We start from the raw sequence: 13130 nt of genomic DNA, 5'->3' as shown, positions 1-13130 counted from the left end.
AGCACTTCCGGGTTGGATTTTCCTCAGGTTTCCGCCTGCAATATCAGTTATGTTATACTCACAGACAATATGTTGACAGTTTTGGAAACTTTAGTGTTTTCTATCCTAATCTGACAATTATATGCATATTCTAGGCCTGAGAAATAGGCAGTTTCATTTGGGTACATTTTTCATCCAAACATCAAAATACTGCCCCCTACACTCAAGAGGTTAACCTAGCTTCTAACACTAAACCCAAGCGTAGCTAACGTTAGTTACCTAGCAAACATTTAGCAGCCCAAAGTTTGCAATTTCGAATCTCATCAAGGACAAATTTAGCTGATTAGCAACTACATACTACTTTTTTAGCTACTATGAAATTACTTAGCATGTTAGCTAACCCTTCCTCCCCTAACCCTCTTACCCAACTCCTAACCTTAACTCCCCCAGTGTTTCTCAATTTGTTATCATGACCCCAAGGGGTGCACATTGTGTTTAATTCCCTAGCATTATGCCCTAGTTTTGGGAACAGAAAACTGTATTGAGATCAAATGTTTAATCAATGAGAAAATTTGCAGAATGTCAGCCAAAATCCATCTCTTTTCCATCTTCTCCCATTGCCCGCCAGTAAGCTTCCTCTTACTACCATATTTGGTAGCGAGTGGAAACGGCAAGTGGACACTTCACATTTAAATATCCAGTGAAATATCTCGTGGTTCTGTCCTTGGTATTACAGCTTTATTAAGCTATTTTGTTTTTAAAAAGTGTTAATATGAATTCCATATAGGATTAGGCCTATTCAATATACATTGATAACATTTGATTAAGATTCATTCGAAAATGTCTGACAAAAAAATGTGGCAAGTTAAAATAATCTCATTTTAATAAATCAAAAGGACACATCTACAAACATGTAGATCAATTCAACAAGATTTATGAAAGTAGGTAACAGTAAAATGTATTTCTTATTTACAATTGTTCTCAAAATGTGATTTTTCTCCTCCATTTAACCCATAATCAACTATGAAATCCAAATAGTCTTGAACATGGAATGCTAATTATATGTTCAAAGAAAAGTAATTTATAAACTGAAATATGTACAAATAGTTCCACCAGAAGGAAAAGAAACCTTCATAATAACTGGTATTCTGAAACATTTGACAGACCTTTGTAAAGGTCCTAAAAGATACAACTGACTGTGCCCCACCCATTGGAATTGAATTATTTTATGTCCTCTCGTGTAAAACACTTACACGAGAGAACATATAAAATAATTCAATTCCAATGGCAATTTACTTCATTGTCACAACTAGAGAAACCATTTGTGATAATTCATGGGGAAGTCACTGTTGTTCCTTTGCTATGATTTAACATGTGCTCCATTCCCTATAGATTTGCGTTGAGAAAAGCAAGTTCAAGACGACAAAAAAAAGTAGAACAGAAAGCTATACAAGAATGATCCTTTGCACATTTCTAATCTCAAAGAGAAGCTCTTCTTCAAGTCAAATATTAAAAGCCTCAAGAGGTCCAACAGTCTCATGATGAATAGTTCCAAAGCCCATTATATCAAGTATCAGGTGAAAATAAGCCACTTCTGTTGCGATGGACAGGGGCAAGCTCCGAGGGAAGGATAGACGAGAACAAAAACAAAATGCTAAATCCAATATGAAGTCACTTTCCTCCAGACATCCATTTAACATCGACACACTGAAGGCGACTTAAATTAAGTCTTGAGGATAGAATCTGTACTGTAGAATATCGCAACTCATTCATCATAAATCATTTGGTCTTTCATGACAATGGAGAATTATTGAAAAGTGCATAATCAAGAGCAGGCTTTCTACAAGGGCACTTTCATACTTGGATGGTTTTTTTCCACTCTGACTACACGTTCTCTTGCTTGTAACATTTTAGTCCATTGCCATGTCACTACAGTGGTATGCCGATGTCTTGCTTCAAATACAGTACGCAATGCAAATACCTTCAACTCAAAACACTCAAATAGATTGTGGTCTTAATACTGGCACATCAAAAACCAACATTTGGGCCTTGGCGTTAAATTAGGACTAACAGATACCGCTCTTGACTAAAGAAGGGGAGCGGCGATAAGGACACTAGTGACCATCAAAATGACTAACCAGAATCTGAAACAGACCCTTACCTTAACGGCCATGCATTCATATAATCTCCGCCCAGCCAGAAGAGTACTGGACATCCCACAGAGCCTGGTTCCTCTCTAGTTTTCTGATATTTCTAGGGTGTTTTTCATAGCCACCACACTTCCACATCTGTATTGTTTGCAGTTTTAGGCTGGGTTTCTATTTAAGCACTTTGACATCTGCTTAGGTAAAAAAATGATTTATAAATAAATACATTTGATTAAGCCTAACCTAATTTGAACCAATTCTTCAATTAAATATCAGTTAGCAGGTCAGGAGTGTCCTTGTAGCCTTTTCCCTAAAGAAGCAGCAGGAATGGTTCTGGAATGTCACAGCATATTGATAAATCAACAGAAAAAAGAACATGGTAATAAACCTGGAAATTAATATTCATGGCATTTGTTTCACCATACAGTAGGTTGACATTATTCAATTGAGTTCTTATAGGCAGCCTACTTTGGCGCAATAGTCAAAATGTTCTGTCACAAATACTGACAAGCGTGAAAACAGCTTACAAAAGTCAAAGGCCACACAAACCTACATGGTATTACAGTTTCACAATTAAAACAACCAGTTAAAAAAACAGAATAGGCTGAGAGGCTGGAATTTGAAAAGGGTGCTTAAGAAGTTAAAACATGACATCAAGCAATTACCACCGTAAGGACTATATCTCTATTTCAGTGGTCTCTACATCATACATAACATGAATATTTGGGGCAATGAGGTGCTCACAATTTTTGGGGGTGGAGTGGTATAAGATTAAACACATTCTGGATGCCAAAACTAAAAATATGGTAAACGTATTCATTTGTTAGATTGCAATTCATTTCCTAACTAGACTGATGTTATTGTGGAACAGATGATTTTAACTTCTAGCCTCTGGAACAATTCTGGAATGTAATAGTTCTAATGAATACTGATATTCCTATACAAGGGACTGGAATAAGACATACTTTTGCAAATTGCAAGATGTGCAGCCAATTTCACTACTAAAGTGCAAGAGTACACAGTAAAACAGGGTTCAACTCAATGTGCAGTTGCCGGCACATAAAATTGTTCTAACACACAGTTTGCAAACCTTGTGCATAAAAATAATCTGAACTGCATAATGGTAAATACTGAACACAGATGAAAATGTTCAGGTATGTCGTTAAGATGGTATGTCTTTACTGTTAACATTAAGACTAACACTTCAGAACTGTATTATATTATCTTAAGGAAATAAGTGGCTTTCTGGTCTATTTGTTGGATGGCAAAAGGGGATTTAAGGTAGAATACAGATAATCACTAATTTGATCAAGGAAAAACAAGATGCATAGATGACACATTTGGAATAAATCTCCATAGTAGCTAGATGACGCAGAAGTCAACAATCTCACAGAAGATGTATGATGGTTAACTATTCTTATCATGGAATTAAGCCACTGCTTTTAAGGATAAGGTCAATCCATGTTGAGACAAAACCTCACTAAGTATCAACTTTGGCAGCAGTACGACCACAGAGCAACATACAGTATCTGTGACAACCGTTGCAGAGAACAGAGAGAGGAGAGGGTGAGCAGAAACCCAAGTGTAATTACGAGATACGATATAAGAGCATGATGGTACAGAAGAGTGCCTGGTATAGAGATCTCAATCTAACGCCCATCCAACAACACTGATTGATACACCTGACCAATGAAGGCTACCGTTTGTAAACTGGGGGCACATGGTGAAGCAGAAAAAAACAAAGCCCAAAGAGGCCTGGGATATCAGGAATGAGAACAGGGCGAAAGAGGAAAGCTCTGAGCAAGTCCAGTTCTGTCCAGCTGTGGACAATGGTAAGATCGTTGTCCTCACAGGAGGGTGCAGCGGAAGAAACTGCTCTTCTTGGGCTGTTCTGTGATCTTCACACCATGACTGCTGCCCTGAGGATTGTTGCCCTCCTGGAACACACACACACAGTCAGAACACACAGACACAATACCGCATCGAAAATAGATTTGCACATAATACACACACACTTACCAGTTTCTTGTCCATTTTCGCCTTGATGTCTCTGGCAAGGGTCATAAATGCCTGAAATTTCAAGGGGGAAAGAAAAAGACAGGACAAATTAAGATCAAATAGACAAAACAATGTGCAGTCTCTTTCAACCTAACAGAACAATTACTGTACAGCCATTGTTGTTTTTTAACTGCTGAGAATTAGTGAACTCACATTCTCCACGTTGATATTGGCCTTTGCACTGGTCTCCATAAACTTGATACCGTACTCCAACGACAACTGCCAAAGGTCAGTAAAAAGGGACGCACAAAATATACTCAGCGAACATTGACAGTAGCTCAATCACAAGTCTACATCTGTAAATACTCAAGATGTGAGTCATTGATTATAATTATTGATAATAGCCTACATAACATTTACTGATCCCCCACCTTCTCACGTCCGTCTTTGGACAACTGTCACTCAGCAAACATGGACAGTAGCACAAAACATCTACTGTATAGTAAGTTTGATATCAGTCAGGTAGTTTGATATTTTTAATTTCCTGATCAGTGATGATCACCCACCTGCTCCCCTCTGTCTTTGGACACCTGTCGCTTGTCATTGACGTCACACTTGTTTCCCAGAACCATCTTCTCCACGTCAGCAGAGGCATGCTGGACAGGAAGACAGAAGGTTAGCAATTACATTGCATGATCACTTTCAGAAAAACGTACAGACTTCAAAGATATACCGTGCATTCGGAAAGTATTCAAGCCTAGGGTCGACCGATTTATGATTTTTCAACGCCGAAACAGATTGGAGGACCAAAAAAAAGCCGATACTGATTAAAATCGGCAGAGTTAACCTCTTAAGAATAGGCCTCAATACTGCGCCCTTTGGAGGAAGTGCTTGCCCATAGTAAACTGAAAATATTTTTTTCCCAAAATTGCTAATATATGCATATAATAATTATTATTGAATAGAAACCTCTAAAGTTTCTAAAACCGTTTAAATTATGTCTGTATGTAAAGCAGAACTCTCAGGGCAGCCTTTCTCCCAAACTCTTTCTTGTCAAGAGAAAAGTTGGGTCAACTTTGACGTCATCACCCCCACCCTTCCCAGGCAGCTACCGATCTGGGAACAGTATGTATGTGTTCAGCGCGATCCCTGCTTTCAAATGGCGCGTTCATTGTGAGAATCCCGCGAGCCCTCGTCGTTTGGCGGGTGAAAATGTTGGTGTCACTCTCAAATACTCAAATATAAATAATGCACTATTGCGCGCGGCCGATTTGGGGCACATTCTTTTCCAAGTAACAGCAATTGAAGGCGGTTTGTCTGTTCGCGCTGATCATTGTTTTACATGTTAACATCATAAAGCTCGATTCTGCACATAGTTTGACCAGTTTAGTCGACATATAGTATGTAAATTTGAAGTTTTGATGCGCAAGAGTGCGGGACCAGAAGTCATTTTGGGTGCATTTCAGCTGAAGCTGTTAGCATATGCTAATACAGAGACACACAACGTGAAACCAAACGATGTATTGGGTAAGTATGACTCCTTCTACGTCTTCTGATCGAAGAACATCAAAGGCAAGGGAATATTTATGTGGTTATTTTGGGTTTCCGTGGACTCCAAACGTAGAGGAGACATACTGCTAATATCTGAGCGCCGTCTTATTGTATAGCCAGTGACCGAATTCTGTAACGTTAAAAATAAATGTAATACAGCAGTTGCATTAAGAAGAAGTGTATCTTTGTAACTATATGTAGAACATGTATATTTAGTCATGTTTATTGCTTGTTATCTGACGTTATCTGTCGGAGCTATCATCATTTCTCCGGACATTTGAGTAGCATTTTTTGAAATGTCGTCATTGTAAACAGAGATTTATGGATATAAATGGCATATTATTGAAAAAAAAAGTATTGTGTAACATGTATTATTACTGTCATCTGATGAAGATTTTCAAAAGGTTAGTGAATGATTTATTTTTTAATCCTGCTTTTATAATTTTATATTTTCTGGGACAAAATGGCTGCCTCGTCTTTTGTTTCGGTGGTGGTCTAATATAAATATGTGCTATGTTTTCGCCGTAAAACATTTTAGAAATCTGACTTGCTGGGTAGATGAACAAGGTGTTTATCTTTCATTTGAGCTATTGGACTTGTTAATGTGTGGAGGTTAAATATTTCTAAGAATATTTTTTTGCATTTTGCGTTATGGTAATGAGCTTGTGCCGTAGTCACGATCTCGGATGGGTCGCCGCAAGAAGTGAAATTTATTATTATTATTTTTTTTTGTAATGATGACAATTACAACAATACTGAACGAACACTTATTTTAACTTAATATATTAATAAAATCAATATAGCCTCAAATAAATAATGAAACATGTTCAATTTGGTTTAAATAATGCAAAAACAAAACGTTGGAGAAGAAAGTAAAAGTGCAATATGTGCCATGCAAAAAAAGCTACGTTTAAGTTCCTTGCTCAGAACATATGAAAGCTGGTGGTTCCTTTTAACATGAGTCTTTAATATTCCATGGTATGTTGTTTTAGGTTGTAGTTATAGGAATTATGGGACTATTTATCTCTATACCATTTGTATTTCACATACATTTGACTATTGGATGTTCTTATAGGCACTTTAGTATTGCCAGTGTAACAGTAAAGCTTCCGTCACTCTCCTCGCCCCAACCTGGGCTTGAACCAGGAACACATCGACAACAGACATCCTCGAAGCATCGTTACCCATCACCCCACAAAAGCAGAGCAAGGGGAGCAACTACTTCACTGTCTCAGAGCGAGTGACGTCACCGATTGAAATGCTATTAGCGCGCACCCCGCTGACTAGCTAGCCATTTCACATCGGTTACACCAGCCTATTCTTGTGAGTTGATAGGCTTGAAGTCATAAACAGCGCAATGCTTGAAGCACAGTGAAGAGCTACTGGCAAACGCACGCAAGTGCTGTTTGAATGAATGCTTACGAGCCTGCTGCTGCCTACCACCGCTCAGACTGCTCTATCAAATCATAGACTTAATTATAACAGAATAACACACAGAAATAGGAGCCGTAGGTCATTAATATGGTCGAATCCGGAAACTAGCATCTCGAGAACAAGAGGTTTAATTCTTTCAGTGAAATATGGAACCGTTCCGTATTTTATCTAACGGGTGGCATCCATAAGTCTAAATATTCCTGTTACATTGCACAACCTTCAATGTTATGTCATAATTACATAAAATTCTGGCAAATTAGTTCGTAATGAGCCAGGCGGCCCACACTGTTGCATATACCCTGACTGCAAGCAATGAACGCAAGAGAAATGACAATTTCCCTAGTTTAATATTGCCTGTTAACCTGGATTTCTTTTAACTAAATATGCAGGTAAAAAAAAATACTTCTGTGTATTGATTTTAAGAAAGGCATTGAGGTTTATGGTTAGGTCCATCCGTGCAACAATTGTGCTTTTTTCGCAAATGCGCTTTAGTTGACTCATCCCCAGTTTGGAGAGGTTGGAAGTCTTTGTTGGGAAGAAACAGTCTTCACACAGTTTGCAACGAGCCAGAAGGCCCAAACTGCTGCATATACCCTGAATCTGTTGCACAGAACTCAAGAGAAGCGACACAATTTCTCTAGTTAAGTCATTATTTTAGCAGGCAATATTAACTAAATATTCAGGTTTAAAAATATATACTTGTGTATTGATTTTAAGAAAGGCGTTTATGGTTAGGTACACATTGGTGCAACGATAGTGCTTTTTTCACAAATGCACTTGTTAAATCACCCGTTTGGCGAAGTAGGCTATGATTCAATGATAAATTAACAGGCACCACATCGATTATATGCAAGACAAGCTAGATAAACTAGTAATATCATCATCCATGTGTAGTTAACTAGTGATTATGTTAAGATCATTTTTTATAAGATATGTTTAATGCTAGCTAGTGCCTTACTTTGGCTCCTTGCTGCATTCGCATAACAGGTAGTCAGCCTTCCACGCAGTCTCCTTGTGGAGTGCAATGTAATCGGCCATGATCGGTGTCCAAAAATGCTGATTACCAATTGTTATGAAAACTTGAAATCGGCCCCAATTAAAATCGGGCCATTAAGATTAATCGGTCAACCTCTAATTCAGACCCCTTGACTTTGTACACATTCTCTTATGTTACAGCCTTATTCTAAAATACTTTTTTTTATTCCCCTCAATCTACACACAAGACCCCATAATGACAAAACAAGAACAGGTTTAGACATTTTAGCAATTTAATTAAAATAAACGGAAATATCACATTTACGTAAGTATTCAGACTCTTTACTCAGAAACTTTGTTGAAGCACCTTCGGCGGAAATTACTGCCTCGAGTCTTCTTGGGTACGACGCTACAAGCTTGGCACACCTAAATTTGGGGAGTTTCTCCCATTATTCTCTGCTGGTGCTCTCAAGCTCTGTCAGGTTGGATGGGGAGCATTGCTGAACAGCTATTTTCAGGTTTCTCCAGAGATGTTAGATCAGGTTCAAGTCTGGGCCACTAAAGGACATTGAGACTAGTCCCGAAACCACTCCTGCGTGGTCTTAGCTGTCTGCTTAGGGTAGTTGTCCTGTTCGAAGTTGAACCTTTGCCCCCAATCTAAGTTCCTGAATGCTCAGTTTATCTTTTACTTGATCCCGACTCGTCTCCCAGTCCCTGCCGCTGAAAACATCCCCACATCATGATGCTGCCACCACCATGCTTCACTGTAGGGATGGTGCCAGGTTTCCTCCAGATGTGATGCTTGGCATTCAGGCCAAATAGTTTCATCAGACCAGAGAACAGCGTTTCTCATGGTCAGATTCCTTTAGGTTCCTTTTACTGAAGAGTGGCTTCTGCCTGGCCACTACATAAAAGGCCTGATTGGTGGAGAGCTGCAGAGATGGTTGTCCTTCTGGAAGGTTCTCCCATCTCCACAGAGAAACTCTGGAGCTCTGTTAGAGTGACCATCGGGTTCTTGGTCACTTCCCTGACCAAGGCACTTCTCCCCCTATTGCTCAGTTTGGCCGGACGGCCAGCTCTAGGAAGAGTCTTGGTGGTTCCAAACTTCTTCCATTTAAGAATGATGGAGGCCACTGTGTTCTTGGGGACCTTCAATGCTGCAGACATTTTTTGGTACCCTTCCCCAGATCTGTGCCTTGACACAATCCTGTCTTGGAGTTCTACAGGAAATTCCTTCGACCTCACGGCTTGGTTTTTGCTCTGACATGCACTGTCAACTGTGGGACCTTATATAGACAGGTGTGTGCCTTACCAAATCATGTCAAATCAATTGAATTTACCACAGATGAACTCCAATCAAGGATGATCAATGGAAACAGGATGCACCTGATGTCATTTGAGTCTCACAGCAAAGGGTCTGAATATTTAGCAGGTATTGGCCATATACCATAAACCCCCCGAGGTGGCGTATTGTTATTATAAACCGTTTACCAACGTAATTAGAGTAGTAAAAATAAATGTTTTGTCATACCCGTGGTATATGGTCTGATATACCACGGCTGTCAGCCAATCAGCATTCAGGGATCGAACCACCCAGTTTATGATGGCCAATACCATGGCAGTGTTTTGTAGCAGTGGGGGTTAATTGTAGCAGTGGGGGTTAATGGGGTCCGGGGTCCTCATTTGATAATTTTTTATGTAGAGTTACCGAGAAGCTCAGCTCTGGTGACGTTTTTTAAAGGACATTCTACTCCAAAATGAATGGAAATAAAATCATGCTGACACCATCTCAAATATAATTTCCACCTCCAGGAATGATCCCAATAACATATCGCTAAAAATATGGTGTTACAATTATTTTAACATATTGAACCATGCATATAGCCTATGCATGGTCAATATTATTAGATATTAGTGGAGGATGAAAATAATTGATAGTTACATATCTTGATATTATATTTCACAATATATTGTATAGTTTTGACAACGTAGTGATACTATTTCTGCGCTAGTTGGATGTACCTGCACCAAAACTCCAGTATTATTCCTTCATAGCTTGTTCTCTATCTTTTTAAATAGGGAGACAATTTATTTTCAGCACTTCCATGACTGATCAAACCGTGTTTTTTCACGGCTGTCCCTTGTCCCTCTGCAGCAGACATATGGTGAGCAATACGTTTGGAATGTCAAATCACAATAAAATCAGCTTCGATTAGCAATAGTTATTGTATCGGTGATAATATCGTACTTCTCACGGAAACCACTGCATGTCACAATTCTTTCCCCCAACACTTTCCCTGGCTGCCACTACTCTTGCTCAACTAAAAACCTTAACTCCTGTTTACCCATTGATTGCATTATGAATTGTTGTGCATTGACTGCTTGTCAGAATGCATGTTTCCCTCCTTATGGCAATCGCAACTCGAATGCACCTTGAGATAAATATTTATCTAGCATAGAACACATAACAAGCTGACTAGGTAAATTGATAAACTATTTTACTTATGGGGTCTGTTTTTTCTGGTAATTACTTGTTGTTTGCAGGGAAAAAGTAAATATGGACTGTTCTAGCATCTTTAAAGTGAAATATTTTTGACTGTAGTGGAAACACTACCACGGCTAAGGGCTGATCTTAGGCACCACGTGACATAAAATGCTGTTTCAGCAAATAAGCATCCAGGAACTAAACTACTATAATTTCTGAATTACCTCCTCTATATTCCTTATCCAGTTTTTGATGTTGTCAAACGACTTCTCATTGGTGATGTCATAGACCAACATGATGCCCTGGGGAGAAAAACAGAGACTTGGTAAACAACAACCACTTTAACAATGAATGTCAGATACTAACATCCTGTTAAACGTAAGACTTGTACACCTCAGTAAAAAGCTAATTGTTACGATGGGCCTGAACAGGAATCCAGTGCGATTTTAAACCTCCCATGAATGATCTCAGGTATGTAGTGCTCAATAAAAATAATAAAAAAGGGACTCAAACTAGTGTACAATCTAGGCCTAACACAAATTGATCGCCATTAATGTCTCTGAATATGGATTTATTTTCTTATCTAAACTACATTCTCATCAACGGTAGTTGATATACTTTAAAGTAAAAATACTTTAAAGTATTGCTTAAGTCGTTTTTTGGAGCAACTGTACTTTATACTTGACAACTTTTACTCCACTACATTCCAAAAGAAAGTAATGTACTTTTTACTCCTTACATTTTCCCTGGCACGCAAAAGTACTAGCTACATTTTGAATGCTTAGGAAAATATTCTAATTCACACACTTATCAAGAGAACATCCCTGGTCATCCCTACTGCCTCTGATCTGGCAGATTCACTTAACACAAATGCTTTGTTTGTAAATTATGTCTGAGTGTTGAAATGTGTCCAGGCTATCCATAAATTTTAAAAAATAAAATAAAATCAAGCCATCTGGTTTACTTAATTAAGGAATTCGAAAGTATTAATACTTTTACTTTTGATACTTAAGTACATTTAAAACCAAATACTTTTAGACTTTTATCAAAGTAGTATTTCACTGGGTGACTTTCACTTGAGTCATTGTCTTTTTAAAAAGGTATCTTTACTCTTATTCAAGTATCTTACTGATTCTCATGTAGGTATATGTGCTTTGTAGTACATTTGCAAAATTTGTGAGAGGGGCATAGTAAAGCAAAGCGACTGACCATGGCTCCTCTGTAGTATGCCGTTGTGATTGTTCGAAACCGCTCCTGGCCAGCTGTGTCCCTGGGAGAGAACAACACAATGAGATCCTTTCATTCCCATCCCTGATTTTAACCCACTTGTAGAATTATAGGCCAATTGTGATCATTCCCAAGGTGCACTTTTTCAAGACATAATTTCAGAGACATTCTGTGAAGTCAAAGGGCTGTCTTACCATATCTGTAGCTTGATCTTCTTACCATCTAGTTCTACAGTTCTAATTTTAAAGTCAATACCTGAAACAGGAATAGAAAAAGTGAGACAATTATTGCACTTCTACCCACTTAAAATGTGATTTCACTATTGTCTAACCACAGAGCTCCAAACGACAAAAGGATCATTGAAACAACCATTTGAGTTGAATGTATTTTGTAGGCCTACAGCACTGTTTATGCACAAGTGGCAAAACCAGACTGGATTCAACATTTGCTTGAAGGCTAGCTAGTAATTATTTGGATTATATCATGTCCAGAGGCCCATCTTTTTAGATGATGCTGCAGGCCACACACAGGAAGTGCACAACTTCGATTTGAGCGATGGCTTGTCTAATGTAAATGGCTGCATAACTTCAGGGAAGACCTCCCCAACATGTAGCTACTAAAACGTACCTTTCTGTAATGTTACAGTGACTGGTTTGAACTAGCAAACTCGTTCATGTGTTGCTTGCTGGGAAGTGAACTTCACTGTTATCTAACGTTAGCTAGCTAAGCTATCTAATGAGTCAGTAAGCTTGTTCTTGCTCACTTGACAGCTAACGTTAGTTAGCTAAGGAGTCAGGTGACGTCGCCTGCTAAAATCTCATAAAATTATCAATTTGAGGAATGTTGGGGATGCTGAAGTGCTGGTTTTATTGCCAAGCGAGCAGTTTGAAAAGCCGGTTAAGTTAACTAGCAAGCTAGTCCTGAATGCTAACCAAATAAGCTAGCTAGCCAGCTAACTTTAGCTAACTAGCGTTAGCATGACAGGATGGGCGCACACTATTATTGCTGCTAACTAGCTACCCGTCATCCGGTATAACTTTTCTAACCAGAAAACTAACGAAATTCACATACCTATTGTGGAGATAAATGTTGAGTTAAAGGCATCTTCTGAAAACCTGAACAACACACACGTCTTTCCGACGCCAGAATCGCCGATTAACAGTAGTTTAAACAAGTAATCGTAAGTCTTCGCCATATTATTAGCAATTGCGGAAATCCCGCCCGACAGTTGTGCAAAGAGATACGTTACTGCTTTACTCGATTTACTGGACCAGTGATTGGACAAACAACATTTCACTCTTGACTGCTCTGTATCCGTGAATTACCCGCTGTCA

The 13130-nt window shown here is 38.7% G+C and overlaps 1 protein-coding gene across 1 annotated transcript; it reads right to left on the bottom strand.

Moving 5' to 3' along the window:
* Positions 1–839: 839 nt before the first annotated feature.
* On the bottom strand, positions 840–13119 carry LOC123998909 (ras-related protein Rab-8A-like). Its single transcript, XM_046304136.1, has 8 exons — positions 12868–13119; positions 11991–12051; positions 11779–11839; positions 10794–10871; positions 4691–4780; positions 4338–4403; positions 4146–4196; positions 840–4063 (listed from the first exon to the last, which is right to left on the bottom strand). The coding sequence occupies exons 1-8, from the start codon at positions 12989–12991 to the stop codon at positions 3974–3976; spliced, it is 621 nt and encodes a 206-aa protein (XP_046160092.1). The 5' UTR covers positions 12992–13119; the 3' UTR covers positions 840–3973.
* Positions 13120–13130: the final 11 nt, after the last annotated feature.

Source organism: Oncorhynchus gorbuscha, linkage group LG02 (assembly GCF_021184085.1).
Source record: "Oncorhynchus gorbuscha isolate QuinsamMale2020 ecotype Even-year linkage group LG02, OgorEven_v1.0, whole genome shotgun sequence".
In the NCBI taxonomy this organism is placed as follows: domain Eukaryota; kingdom Metazoa; phylum Chordata; class Actinopteri; order Salmoniformes; family Salmonidae; genus Oncorhynchus; species Oncorhynchus gorbuscha.
This window is presented reverse-complemented; position numbering and strand designations above follow the sequence as displayed.

Excerpts from the sequence above, each read along its gene's own strand:
- LOC123998909 (XM_046304136.1), bottom strand. The coding sequence starts at position 12,991 with ATGGCGAAGACTTACGATTACTTGTTTAAACTACTGTTAATCGGCGAT. Across the intron at positions 4,197-4,337 it reads CCAATATCAACGTGGAGAAT|GCATTTATGACCCTTGCCAG; the intron begins GTGAGTTCACTA and ends TTGAAATTTCAG. Across the intron at positions 4,064-4,145 it reads CGAAAATGGACAAGAAACTG|GAGGGCAACAATCCTCAGGG; the intron begins GTAAGTGTGTGT and ends TGTGTGTTCCAG.